Source organism: Phyllopteryx taeniolatus, chromosome 16 (genome assembly GCF_024500385.1).
Source record: "Phyllopteryx taeniolatus isolate TA_2022b chromosome 16, UOR_Ptae_1.2, whole genome shotgun sequence".
In the NCBI taxonomy this organism is placed as follows: domain Eukaryota; kingdom Metazoa; phylum Chordata; class Actinopteri; order Syngnathiformes; family Syngnathidae; genus Phyllopteryx; species Phyllopteryx taeniolatus.
The window spans coordinates 16,417,687-16,431,709 of NC_084517.1; the positions used below are offsets into that span (position 1 = coordinate 16,417,687).

Consider the following 14,023-nt stretch of genomic DNA (forward strand, 5'->3'; position numbering starts at 1 on the left):
TGACTCCTCTCACTATGGCCCTGAGTCAATGGGTTAGGATTAGCCTAACGGTTAGACCCTAACCAGTCCAGGGTACAACCCCACTTCTCGCTGTCTCATAACTGGGGATTTGGCTTTCGACTTTGTGAGATCGGGGGTGAATGACTAAAGATTTATCGTAGTCGACTATAGTGTAATGAAAGTTGAGTCGAAGTCGATTAATTGATTGATATTGACTAATATTTTTTCAGCACAATACACCGGTCCCCAATATTTTTTGTGGCACGGACCGGTTTCACATGTGCATGTTTTTGCCTTCAACGAGCCAGCCGGTCTCCTCTTGTGTTCCCTAGCACAGCAACTTCTAAAATGAGACATTGTAGCCAGATTTCCAAAATTAAACATTTCACTCTATTTCACTTTTCACATATTGAGGATGGACTTGCATATTTTGCAAATGACAGGTCTCAATTTTGATCAAATATTTCCATGTCTGTAGCATAGTACGGCTGTGTACTGTACTAGGTTTTACAACACGGTGTCATAAAAGCCACACAAGTGCCATGAGGTTGCATGCATGTTGCGATATGAGTAAAGTTCTCATTATCACATAGTTACGGCACATTATAGGATGTAACATTTTGGCATTTCACTTTGCGCTGCCGCACTCGTACCTCGCCAAAAGTCCTGCGGTCTTGCTGGTATGAATATTTTTAGACTAGCGGTGATTGGATGATAAGCACTATTCTCATCTACAACCAGTGGTTTACGTACTCTCAGATGCGCACATACTGTATTGCCTTGTTGGCCACACATTCTACTGCGCCACAGAGTGTTCAAGTCCAGCGACGGCAGCAGATGGGCGAGTCGAAAGTCCTCTGTAAATTGGCCAGTTGGAAGACGAGACGATCAAAAGACATGATTAGCGATGAGTCGAGTTTAAGCTTTAAAGTTCGATGTGGAGTAGTAAAGACTCAGTTCAAGCCCTATTGTGAGAATTAACCAATCACATTCAAATGATGGTGTTGGTGTCATTTAAAATGAGTTGGGATGTGATTGGTTCATTCTGAACAGTTCCACATTCCTACTTATAAGCTGGTGTGCACACTTGTGCAACCACATTATATCACTTCGATAAGCGGTACAGAAAATGGATGCATTTTTACTCGCCCTCTCGAAAAGATGTTTTTTTTTTAATGGGGTTCTACTGGTGATAGGTCACATTAATGGTAAAAAAGTTGTCAAATGATTTATCTTGGTGGAATTTTTTTACGTCACAAAAACCTGGCATTTGAACAGGGTGTGGAGGCTTCTTATAGCCACTGTATAGACAGACAACCATTCACGCTCACATTCACATCGTCACCGAGTGGGAATTGAAGCAGGCAGACAAGCGATTGTTTTTGTTTTGTTTTTTTACCAAACAATTTCGCACCTTTTGTATACCATCAGGAATGAGGTATGTGATCTTGATGGTGGCGTGCTTGTTGTGACCAGGTAAACTGAAGTTGAGTTTGCAATGGGTCATCGTGCCCCGGATGCCCGCTGGTACCAAGTGTTGCGGTGGTCCACTGTGGCATACCCTGCAATGGATGTGAACTGCGTCTAGGCACTTGGTGCACATAACCACCCCGCACTCAGTCCTGTTCATGGAGGTGGCAGTCTCCCCGCACACGCAGATGCCACCCGGGCGGACTTCCTTCTGGTGAGACTCTGTGGCTTTGTTGTTTTGAGGTGTCATTGACCAGACGCCGTTCACATTGGAGGGGCTTGTCTTACTTCCGTGGACCAACACCTTACGTCTATCCTGATCCACAATGCTTGGCCTTTCCAATTTCTCCTTGATGACGGGGTCTCTCCTGGTTGCCTCTTGACCGTTAGCGCCATTGACAAGCTCAGTCTTGTCCTCCATATGGTTCGAGACTCTTTCCTGAGATGCAGAATATGGTTGGCTCTCCGATAATGTTCGTGGATCGCCTTCGTTTACTTCCCTCGCTATTGAAGGGCTGGCGCAGTCTTTCAGTGTGTCCGTTTGGGTGCCATCTCCGGAAAAGACTTCCCGCAGGGAAGCGCCCACCTGATAGCACAAGCGTTTAGGACCAATGAGATACAAACTCCTCTTCATCACTCGGACGGTAATCTTCTTGAAGCGTCGCCGGACTTCCGCGCAGCAAGCCTGTAGGGTTTCATCTTCCAGGTCAGCAACGCCGAGTTCGGACAGGTGAAGCTCGTGCACACAGAAATCGGGACTTACGGCATCAACCAGTTCTTGTAAAGCAAGCTGGCATGCGGTGACTGCAGACTGCTCTGAGCCACTGATGCCGATGGCGGACTGTATCCTGCCCGGCGAGCCTCCTTCGTTTAGCTGTAGGTCGCACGTCAGGGCTTCAACTTGGGTGCTGTAAACCTCTTTAATATGGAGCCACATAATGGTGGACACCAGAACTTCCGCATGGTAAACTTCATGTTGGTCACTCAGGCGAGAGGTCCTGGCTCTAGGCGGAGACCCAAAGGAATCATCTTCAATCTTCTGACGTCCCTGCTGTGTCACTCCAGAAAAACTGTTAGTTCTCTTCGCATTGGATCCCATGTGGACTTTTCCAGGCAGCGGGAGTGGAGTCGTGGTCCAGAAGGGTCTTTTACTCTTGGCTGAAATGTCCGAGGATGTTTTACTCTTCATTAATGGACGCAAAACTCTATGTGGGTCTCCCGCTGCTTTTGACCTCAACTCTTGAGTGGAATGTCTACTTGGATTTGAGGTTCTGCATAAGGACAAGTCTACAGAAGGTGTCGGTAGTGGTGGACCAGAGTCTTTAAAGCGAGCAGCCAGATGATACAGTTTGCCACCTTCTGACCTTTTCGCCTTGTCTGATTCCCGAACAAGAGCCTTCCGATCATCCAGAGTTCTTGAGACAGACTGAGACACAGCGACGGTGTCATGCTCTTCATTGGTCAGTCGGGGAGAAGATGGAATTCCAAGAAGACTGGCGATGTCTTCTCTTTCCATCGCGCAACGCTCCTGCAAAAGAAACTGCTTGGCCTCGGACACATCACTACAGTCACCAATGAGGAAGACACAGCTGTCATCTTCACTGAGAAGAAGCTCAGGAAATCTGACACTTAGAGTCTCCATTGCTTGCTGCAGGTCCCTCCTGGGGTCGAGGTCACACTTGCGTAGCTCAGCCTGACAGATCCTCCTCTCGCTCTTTTGACAAAGCTCACTGATTGCCGACCTCGCGAGGTCTATTCGCTCTCGCTCCTTGCCGCCCTTGCCAGTTACTACTTGCAGAAACAGAGTGGTGATCCCCTGATTCGTCACATCCACCACTTTGACGCCATGCTGACTCTGTAGGCGCTGGTAGTCGTGGCCATAGCGCTTCTGCAGATACTTGAACACATCTGCATCTACCATCAGCGAGAGGTCTTCCTCTGGGGTGGGAGAACCACCAGTAAGATCTCGTTTGTCCACTCTCTCACTGGGGGTCTTGATCAGAGACTCGGAACGACTAATAGAAAGTCGACCTGAGGCTGAGAGCTCCTCCGACTGCAGATTTGTTGGACGGCAGCCAAGCACCTGCACCAAGACTGACTGCACTTCGGTGTAGGCACCGCGCAGTCGGCACAAATTCTTTGTCGAGTCACAGTTTGTCTCGACATCGGGGTGGTCCCGAAGGAGAAGAGTCAATATGCTTCTACCCTCAGGAATCTGACTGTAGTCCACAGTCGCTGTTAGACTTATGATGACCTCGGAGAGACAAGAAAAACATTCATTTAGTCCTTCTTCAAATATTAGTTTGTTTGTCACCAAATACAATTCAACCCCTGAAGCTAGTTTTATATAATACGGTAGGCATGTCTATCATGACTCACAAATAAGTCTCGAGTAACGCAAAAAAAAAAAAAAAAAACACAGGAAGTCATCCATTTTGGTTTGAAACAGCCATTAATGGGCATTTTGGCTATTTCTAGGGGTTCTTCAAAGACAAACCCTTCCGAGAGATTTAGTCCAGGTTCTCCCAAATTTGAACAAAATGTACTTGACCAGGTTTCGGCAACCAATGTGGCTCTTTCAACCTACTGCTATGGCTCTCCAATTTGTTTTATTTTAGTTTGTTCATTTTCAAGTGTAATTCTAAATATGAAGATTGTGCTCTTGTAAAATTAAATAAATTGTAAAAAAAAAAATCAGAATCACTCAAAATAGGCATTACAGCCGCTGTTGCGTGACACATTGTGCCAAGATTGATTGAGCTATATTCGATAAATCCAAGAAGAGGTTCTGAATAAAACGTTTACGAAGATTTAATGCTATGTGCTACAGGAACTATATTAAAAACAAACATTGTTCTCATAACCTCACAGATGGCAGCTTACAATCTGTGCTGACGCTGTACGCTAAGGTTCAGGAGCAAAAATTACATTAACCAGGGGAAATAAAGATTTTAATTGGCTATTATTTTAAAAATATTTATTTTACATTGTTGAGTAAACTACCGAAGTCTTTGTTAACTCAAGTTGACCTCTGACTGCATGCTATACACGCAATAAAATGATGATGGAACACAAAATCAATTGGCATTTTTAGTTTGCTGCAGGTGGTAATTTAAGTTTGGCTTCAATTTCGTGAATACAAGGACTCAAATAGACACAAACTATTTTATTTGAATGTACGCCTTAACCAAGTGTCTTTTTTCAGATTTCAAAATGTTTTTGTTTCATTCAGAAATAAAATGTTGCGTTCTCTGTAGCAGTTCATTGATTTCATAAATGCAGCAGAGTGAGCACAAAGTAGTTTATTATACATACAGGTAAAAAAAAACAACAACAACAACAACAAAAACGGCAAAGATACTGTATATGCAGTGTAGATACTGTATATGCAGTGTTATCCTCCCTTTAGATATCAAAAGGGTCTCTTGGCCCCCAATGTTTTTTTTTTCTGTAAGAGATGGTCCAAATGGATCTTTGAGAATTTAAGCTTGCCGACCCCTGTACTAGACAGATGGATGACAATAAATGTAATTAATTATTATTCTTCTCCTGGTGGTGAATAGCGAATGTCACACTAATAGCATAGTGTACACTCGCCAAAATTAAAAGTTGGGTTTACCAAGTACCTTGTTAGGATCCAGGCTTTGGTGATGCTCGCTGACAGAGAGCAGGTACTCCTTCCCATCCACTTTGAGAGTGTGTCGGCCATGGCGAATGACTCTCTGGGCCACTGGGATACAATCAATGTGACTGGGACTTAAAGGGGGCATGTTACGTATTTTCTTTCACAGATGTCTCAGTAACATCTGTTAAAATTATAGCACACCTTATTTATTTTGTTTATTTCTTTTTAGCTTAACGGAACTCAACCTATTGTGAAACTATATGTATACAGGCAATTAAAAATTCTATTTTCCATAATCTGTCCCGACTAAATTCTTTCACCACAGTTTATTGTAGCTTTATGACTTTCTTTTAATAAAAATACACTTTTTTCTGATACAGCAATTGTATTTTTTTCTGTTTAATAGTTTCATTGAATATTAATACTTTATTCTAATAAACAAAAAGTTTTTTTAACCCCATAACATTGACTTTATTCTCTTAAAATTACAATGTCTTGAATTTTATCTTTACTGCAACTTGATTTTAAAATGCACGTTTTAGCATTTTATTTTATTTAAATTTTAGATTTTTTTTAAACCGTAAATTATGACTTCATTCTCCTTTTTTAAATTGCAATATTATGACTATATTCTCATAAAATGCTAACATAATTGTTGTAATTCTGTAACTTTATTCCTTACTTTTTTTTTTGTAATTTAGTAGTAGTGGTATTTCTTTTCAGTGTAACTCTTGTAATCCCCCTCATCATTATTACCTCCACCAAGCCCAAATTTATTAAATCCACTTTTTTGTTGTTACGGTCAGCTTGCACTTGGGCCAAGCAGGGCAGTGACCACACAGATCTAGCAGAAGGATATGTTTAGGATTGTGCAGCCTTTGGTGCCAAAGTTAACACTTACCTCCACTGTCTTCAAACTGGACCAGGGCACTGTTGGGCTTGCTCTCATCAACAGTAACAGACAGTATTTCCCCTCCGCCATTCCTGGAGCGCAGAAAGTGGACGGACAATTTATCGATCAGCCGCTCATCCTCAACGTCCGCGGGCAGGCCGCTCACTCGTACCGTCCTGCTTGCCTCTGCCATCTGCAGACAAACGGCACAAGCACGTACAATGTTAGAATTACATATATTTTTAATTAATTTTGTTCCCAGTCAAAATAATCAGTATGATGAAGTGCTGTTGTATAACTACAATAATAAGCATATTGTAAAATTAGTACCTCAAAACTGGGCACCCTTGTGAGGATAAGCGGCTCAGAAAATGGATGGATGGATGGATGGATGGACTTTTCAAACAGCTATTTTCACACCCAAGCACTCCACACGCAGACTCCCTGAATTGAGCCAACATTCAAGCTTAAACGTCCATTTATTCTTTCATCTTTGAAAACATCACAACCGCCAGTCACCAGGCACGCCCTTAACCGCCCACCCTCAAGAGTTCAGATATTACATTGTTATTAGTGTAGGTGTACCTAATGTTGTGGCCACCTCTACTGTTTCTACAGACATTTGGAAGAGTGATACACAATACACGCACTTCCCAGTAATCAATAACAACAACAAAAGTCGTACAACTTTCTCGTACTATTTGTTCCATTTGTGCAAACAAACGTGCATGTTTACAGGCTGTCAAATGCAGGAAGTGAGACAAGACGCCAGGGCGCCTCAAAAACGGCGTTTTTTGGTCTGTGACCATCTGCCCTACATCTAAAATATATTTTAAAACTTTAAAATGGAGTTCTGTTACCTGACAAGGCTTCCTGGTGGCTTATTTATTTTCCTTTAATAGAACGACAAACAAGAACCAAAAGAGGACAAAAGTGAAACTGTGACTTGGCTTGTCCAGGTCGACAGGGGGCGATGAAGTGCATCGGTTGACCTAGCAAAACCAGCTTTACCGCGAAGAAAGGTTGAGCTTGCTTCCAAACCACCAAGTTTGGTTATTTAAAAATATAAAGCTCCTCATTGTTTTATAGATTAGTTGAGAAACTAACTGAAATAATTTAGAGAGAATAATAAAATGAACATGGAGTAACTGTACTGTGTTGTTTTGAAGCTCTAAAATGTATTTGGACGTCTGAGACGAAAATAATATCAAATATATTTCGCACAGGCAAATTTACTCCAAAATGTATCATTTGTCTTACATTCGGCCTTACTTACTGGCGCAAGCAAATCAGTCTGTTTATCATCGTTCGGCAGAAGCTGTTTTACAGTTAAATCTAAAGCCGGAAGAAGTCGGGCGTAACGTAGGACGCCACAAACCGTAGAAGAAGAAATCCAGCCAAACAGATGCGACGTTACTTCACCCAACGCGCATGCGTACTGCTCTGGCTAATTCATGTGCTGCACGCCGTGCCCGGTGGAGGTCACAGACGCCTGAGCAAAACCCAGGTGAGTTCAGCTACATGCTGCCTAAAAGAGACGGAAAGCGTTTCAATTTGCCACCACGATCCTTGTCCTGTGAGCTCTTGAGATTGTTTCAATGTTTTGCGAGTCGTTATTATTTTACCTTTGCGTGTTAAGTAGGCAAGCCTCTTTTTTGTGGGGAGACCATTAAGCATCCGGTTCCTGCGTGTTCTTTTTTATAATTGGTTTACTTGAGGTTATTTTCTTCTTTCTTAAAGTGTAAGTGATGGGCATTTGTGTAATTTTGCACGGTTTTGTCCTCTGTTTTCCCCCCATCACTTACTAGTTGTTTAACTAGCTAGCTAATAAGTAGAAGCTAGCCATGTTGACACCATTATCCTCTCCGGGGCAAAGTCAACGATCCATGGCCTCGAATTGACTAAACATGCTCATAAACAAAACTTATTTTGTTTTCTTTTGCAGTAAATTTGGATTGTCCACAATGGCCAAGCTGTTTGAGTCTATTGGGAAGCTGGGACTGGCCCTCGCCATAGGTGGAAGTGTTGTGAACTCTGCCCTTTTCAATGGTGAGTAACTTTGGGTACTTTTAATTAAAATATTGTAATGGATTCAGGCCCCAGAATGACATCCTCACGTAACCTTTATTAACTGTACATGCTGTTTTAAGTATTGGTTTTCTTCTCGTCATACAAGTATAATAAGAAATTATGTGTTGCAAAATTTAAAAAAAATTAAACCTGCTCATTTGATAACAAATGGCAGACATGACAGAAAACAGTTTGTTCAGGCTTGTCGTTGGCTATTATGCTTTCAGGTACTTGATATCACCTTAGCATCTGCTTGCTAAAAATTCTTTTTCTACTGAGCAACCAATCCCTTTCATTATGAATTGATTTACACCGTATGGTTAAAAAGTGATACTATTACGAATGTTTTATTTGATTTTTATTTTTTGGGCTCCCAAGTGGCACAGTCGGAATATGTGTCATGACAGCGCGAATATGGAAAGAAAAAAAAAACACGAGTATCTTCAGATCAGATTCAGGCCTCAAAATATGGCCTTCACACTTGTCTGAAGCTCATTATGAAAAAAGGAACATGAAGTGAGATGTGGAAACATTTTGTCTACACAGCAGACATTTAGAGCAAGTCATAAGATACTATAAACTAAGCTTGTGAAGTCTAATGTAATATACAGTGTGGCCAAACAACTCGCTGATGACAGGTAAACTTGTGCCCCACTGGTTGCATTTGATGATGCAATTCAATAAATAGGGTTGTTTGTAGATGAGAGGAGTCGAGCACTCACCCACCAACCACGCACCTGCATTGAGTCATAACTATGTATAGTGGATGTATTGTTTACTAAGGAAGAAATCAAATGCACTCAAATATCGGAATCTTGCATACTATGTTAAAGCTTGCGTTGCCAAGGTATCGGAACGGACTCTGTATTGGCAGATACTCAAAATCAAGACTTAATCAACATCGACTTGTACTCTGGTACAAAAAAAGGTGATCAGGACAAGCCTAATAATTATTGTTTACTTTCATGTTGATGCTTCTGGACTTATTTGGGTGTCTGCACATGCGGGTTGTTTCATGTCTTCCGTCAATGTAAACACCGCCATATGGGATATGTCACTTGAAATGTACATGACACTAAACAGTAAAATAAAATAAAATGGATATAGGCATTCTATCAGAATTGGGCACTCGCACCTGCAATATAAATATAACCTGTGTCACAAAAAGTTTTATTTCCATTTCTGTTGGTATCGTCCCACTTTCCCTATGCCATCCCTGTACTGGCATCCACAAAACACACAGTAAGCCTAAACAGTTAATCTTTTCGATGTGCACTGACCTGGTCTAATAAGATTTGCTGCCATCTCTCATAATGGTGGTTTTCTTTTACTTTTAAGGCATGTTTTTCAAAAAAGAATTATTCTCAAAACATTTAGAAAAAAAAAAAAACTTCTGGGAAATAACTCCCCCTCTTCTTCCTGTGACAGTTGATGCAGGCCACCAGGCGGTGATATTCGACAGGTTCCGGGGCGTGCAGGAAGCAGTGGTCGGCGAGGGCACTCACTTCATCATCCCTTGGGTGCAGAAGCCCATAATGTTCGACTGTCGCTCCCGTCCCCGAAACGTGCCCGTCATCACAGGGAAGCAAAGGTAAGTCGTTAGCCCTACACTAAATGTAAAAATATATGGATTCAGTGTAGCCTTCACCTCCCCTGTAGGTTGACATGAGATCGTTCCCTCCCACAGATCTCCAGAATGTCAACATCACGTTGCGTATCCTCTTCCGGCCAGTGAGCACGCAGCTCCCACGCATCTTCACCAGCATTGGCGAGGACTACGACGAAAGAGTGCTACCGTCAATCACCACAGAGGTGCTGAAGGCCGTAGTGGTGCGTAACAATTTGAATTATTGGTAACAATTTCAATTATCTGTTTGGATGTATTAAGTTGCTAAAGCTTACATGTGATGGGTTGTTCTTTTTAAGGCTCGGTTTGACGCCTGCGAGCTCATCACGCAGAGAGAGCTTGTCTCTCGCCAGGTCAGTGAGGACCTCACAGAAAGAGCCTCCACCTTCGGCCTCATCTTGGATGACGTTTCACTGGTATGAAGAAATGTTGCACTCCTGCATCCATTGTATACCATGGACCCACTGCAAATAAGCAAACAGAGGTTAGCATAGACCTTAGTTTTTTTCGGTCTCATCAAGACATTTTGGACAATTGTAGGTGTCCAACTTTTGGAAACAGTTTGCGGGAGGTTCGTGTCTGTTTCCAGTGCACGAAGCAACGGCCATAAAGGGCATGCTTGGATAAGTTTGATGTGGAAGATCAAACACATTGAAAAGCCTTCCCTGGCCAGAACTGAACTCATTATCTCCATCCCAATATCCATCACTTCTCTCATATTTAAAATCTTTCCACACAACGCTTGCTGTTAAATTACACAATGATAATGCAGGACATCCGGGCCAGATTCACTTTCTTTGCACAGTGCAATGAATCCACTGGTGTGGGCCATCATAGCAGAGGCCCCATCAGTTGTGATGGAGATCAGCTTGAAGAGCGTCAGTTTTTGTCTCTCTACCAAATCCCATGAAAGCACTCACCTGTCAGTATCCTTCCTCAGTTGCACCTTTACAGCCACACCCTCATGTCGCCTTGTATTGCGGGAGAGTTGAACTTGTTTGAATTTCACGATCTTTGTTTATTTTGAAAGTTGACAAAAAGGGTATCTTCTGAGACTTCCTTCACAAAAGCACCGTCTTCAAATGGCTTCTTTTAATTAGCAAGGGCGTGACTGACGCGATAGGAAGCAATGCTTGAGGAATTACCCTGGGTCTTCAGTATGATGAAGATTGACTGCTGTGCTGCAAGCTGTGCTTAGAAATCACACACTTTTTTATAAAGGCGTGTTTGACGGGAAATCCCTCTCGTAGCTCCCATGTGCTGTTTTAAAATGACGCTCCAGATTCCCTTTCTTTGCCAATACCACAATTGCATTGCACATAAAAAAAACAGGCTTTGACTGAGAATAAACAAAAAAATACTCTTCCTCCCATTTCAGGGTGAAAATTGCAGGTCTTCTTGCCTCGTACCCCCACTCAATGTTTAGTAGTGTGTAACTGCTGTGATCGCTAGCTGCTAGCTACTTTTGACACTTGACAGCTGTCAACTTCCTGTCATCTGTCACACACTACCATAGGTTGAACCTGATGTACTTTTTTGCAGATGTGTTTAAGAGGACTGATAGGGTGTACAGGCAAGGACACATAAGCTGTATTGTACATCTAATACAAAGTCAAACAGATACACATACACACAAAACGTTTTTTTTTTTTTTTCCCTACACACATCGCTGGTTTGGGGTCAGTCCGCAGTCTACATCATAGTATTGTGTGTTAGCATTAAGCTAGCGAACGTTCCCTAAAGCAAAGTTGTGTTATTATTTTAAATACATGATGCGTAATTCTTTTTGTTTGATGGTTAGTTTGACAGTAAATTCCAACTGGAAGTGGCAGTAACCAGCTTGAAGCCTCTTTTTTTTTTTTTTTTTTTTTTTTTCCCCCCCCCCAAAAATTGTGCACTATTTGCCAAACTGCTGCTTCTTCTGAAGTGAGTTGAGTTTTCTGCCAACATCTAGTGCTTGAATCTCTCATTTTTGCCCGCAAGTCAAAGCAGAAAATTAGCCGAGCTATGGCTCATATCTGGAAAAACACATACGTTAACTTACTCTTAAGTCAGGGGCCGATGTACAATAAAATATGTCACACAATTGAGGTTAGCGTGTTGGCGTTGCCCTGTACAATTTCTTCTCTGATGCCACAGGGATCAATTTTTGGCCCCTTTATTATTCTTAACTTGCATTAATGACCTGCGTATGTCTTGCCATAATCTTCTCCCCTTCTTATTTGACGATGATACCAGTCTACTCGCTGTTAGACTTTAAATCTCTTATTGAATTTGTAAGCACTGATTTATCAGCTGCTTTTAATTGGCTTCGGATTAATAACCTAAGTCTTAATGTTAAAAATTGTAATTATATGATATTCTGTGGTAAAAATGCATCACACTTAAAAGAACAAGCTAAAATATTAATTAATGGAGCTGAAATCACACTCGTATCTCATACTAAGTTTCTGGGTATTGTCTTGGATGAAAGTCTAAATTGGAACATCCATGTTAACCTCATAACCAATAGATCTATGACAATTGGTACTCTGAAAAAGGCTTGTCCCCTGATCAATCCTTCTGCTCACTTTGTATTAGTTTTTTATTAACATTTATGAACTATTGTCACATTGCCAGATTAAAATGTCATTTCGAGGATCAAAACTCGATACCAATTTACGCCGGCTTTAAAAAGTCACTGAAAACACATCTAACCATGTCCTGTTCACATTGGTTAATTTTATCTCTTTTGAAATTGCGTATACTGCATTCAAGTTTTTGTTTTTAACATACCTTTTCTATTGTCTTTTCTTTTGGTGTCCTACTTGTTTCTGGGATATCTGATATGATTCTCTGATTGGAGTCTAATCTTGTAAAACCCTTCTCGGTTTCTTTTCCCTCCTTACACTGTTTTTAAATAGTCCTAAATAAATAAACCTAAACTATTCCAGTTTCTCTCATGGCACCTTTGGAAAATTAAATGCCATCCTCGTTTTAGTCCATATGTTGCATGTGTATGTTGGGTGTTTAACGTAGGTAATAACTGGTTTGTGTTCTTACAGACACACTTGACGTTTGGCAAGGAGTTCACAGAGGCTGTGGAGATGAAGCAGGTGGCCCAGCAGGAGGCCGAGAGGGCAAGATTCGTCGTGGAGAAGGTCCTTCCTCTTGACTATTTGGTGGTCTGTGTGATGAAGATGAGTGGACTAAGACATCATTCAAATGTCTTTTTTTTTTTTTTTATATATTTTTTTAAGGCGGAACAACTGAAGCAGGCTGCCATCATCTCGGCCGAGGGCGACTCCCAGGCCGCCCTGCTCATCGCCAACTCACTCATGGAGGCCGGCGACGGCCTGGTGGAGCTGCGCAAGCTGGAGGCGGCCGAGGACATCGCCCTCCAGCTGTCTCGCGCGCGGAACGTCACGTACCTGCCATCAGGGCAGGGCACGTTGCTCCAGCTGCCCCAGTGATGGTTGATGTCCTTATCCATGTAAAATATATTCAGTCGACCGTGTGAGAGAATTAAGACTCGACATTACAGCTACTCATGTCTTTAGTGTCTGGATGTGAAGAACATAAAAAGCAACATATTCCTCAATCAATAAACTGACTTTCTAGCGCTCTGTAGTCACGTGACTCATGTCCAAAACTTTCCATTGCATGTTGTCATATTTTTCGCAACAAGAGGGGGCTGTTGTGCAGTACAAAGTAGTCTCAATTCCAATTAGTTGATTCTATTTTTGGGTGGTTTGGAGTGGAAAGAAACAAACGTTTGGTCTTAATTTTAGATTTTTCTGTAATACCTTCATCTTAATGAGACATTGACATGACAGAATCGGTTCGCCTTGCAGATTCCATTTAAAATTAAAATGCATGAAACCCTATTCGAAGGCTGTTACTGTGTGTAACAACAATGTGATAATAAATGAAAGGAACACTTTTGATCTCTATATGTGCCCAAATGTTATATCTAAAAAGCATATACTTTAGATTTTTATTTTTTTGATTCAATATATTGTATTCCCACTGAAAATAAGTTTTGTTATTGATTTAGATAGTATTCCCCATTACCATTTGGACTACAGTAGTAATCATTTGAGGGCTCACTTAAATAATCTTTAGCGCATTAGGCAGGCAGATTGACGATGAACTGTCGTCATTTAATCTCTTTCTATTTTAATGAATTCATCCATCCATTACCGATCTCTTTTGGGTGCGCGCGCCTGTCCTCCAGACGGCGGCGGCGACGAGGCGAAGGCGGCCTGGCCTCCCTGGAATGGACGCAGGACGCCGACGTCAGAGCAACAAGCGAAGAACTCAGCTCGGCCTGGCCACGTAGCGGGGCGGCTCAGGTCGC

At 41.9% G+C, this 14,023-nt stretch overlaps 2 protein-coding genes and 1 long non-coding RNA gene across 4 annotated transcripts in view; 1 reads left to right on the forward strand and 2 right to left on the reverse strand.

Annotated features, from left to right (window-relative positions):
- Window positions 1-7,422, reverse strand: part of LOC133465863 (uncharacterized) — a 21,638-nt gene extending 14,216 nt beyond the window's left edge. Inside the window, exons 1-4 of the mRNA XM_061749011.1 lie at window positions 7,264-7,422; window positions 5,997-6,180; window positions 5,097-5,200; window positions 1,415-3,724 (exon numbers count right to left, since the gene is read on the reverse strand). Of these exons, the coding sequence (XP_061604995.1) occupies window positions 1,415-3,724; window positions 5,097-5,200; window positions 5,997-6,180 (2,598 nt within the window). The 5' untranslated portion in view covers window positions 7,264-7,422. The remainder of the gene's footprint in view (window positions 1-1,414; window positions 3,725-5,096; window positions 5,201-5,996; window positions 6,181-7,263) is intronic.
- phb (prohibitin) lies at window positions 7,373-13,286 on the forward strand. The gene is made up of 7 exons (XM_061749019.1): window positions 7,373-7,494; window positions 7,933-8,036; window positions 9,486-9,648; window positions 9,728-9,887; window positions 9,984-10,100; window positions 12,729-12,824; window positions 12,924-13,286. Exons 2-7 carry the CDS (start codon window positions 7,952-7,954, stop codon window positions 13,134-13,136), a joined length of 834 nt encoding a protein of 277 aa, XP_061605003.1. The 5' UTR covers window positions 7,373-7,494; window positions 7,933-7,951; the 3' UTR covers window positions 13,137-13,286.
- On the reverse strand, window positions 8,399-14,007 carry LOC133465870 (uncharacterized). Of its 2 annotated transcripts, XR_009784768.1 has the most exons (4): window positions 13,867-14,002; window positions 10,605-12,850; window positions 9,960-10,148; window positions 8,399-9,832 (listed from the first exon to the last, which is right to left on the reverse strand). It is a non-coding gene; the product is annotated as an uncharacterized LOC133465870 (long non-coding RNA). The 2 variants fall into 2 exon arrangements; XR_009784767.1 differs by lacking the exon at window positions 10,605-12,850 and having other exon boundaries at window positions 9,205-9,832; window positions 13,867-14,007.
- Window positions 14,008-14,023: the final 16 nt, after the last annotated feature.

Excerpts from the sequence above, each read along its gene's own strand:
- phb (XM_061749019.1), top strand. The coding sequence starts at position 7,952 with ATGGCCAAGCTGTTTGAGTCTATTGGGAAGCTGGGACTGGCCCTCGCC. Across the intron at positions 8,037-9,485 it reads GAACTCTGCCCTTTTCAATG|TTGATGCAGGCCACCAGGCG; the intron begins GTGAGTAACTTT and ends TTCCTGTGACAG. Across the intron at positions 12,825-12,923 it reads CAAGATTCGTCGTGGAGAAG|GCGGAACAACTGAAGCAGGC; the intron begins GTCCTTCCTCTT and ends TATTTTTTTAAG.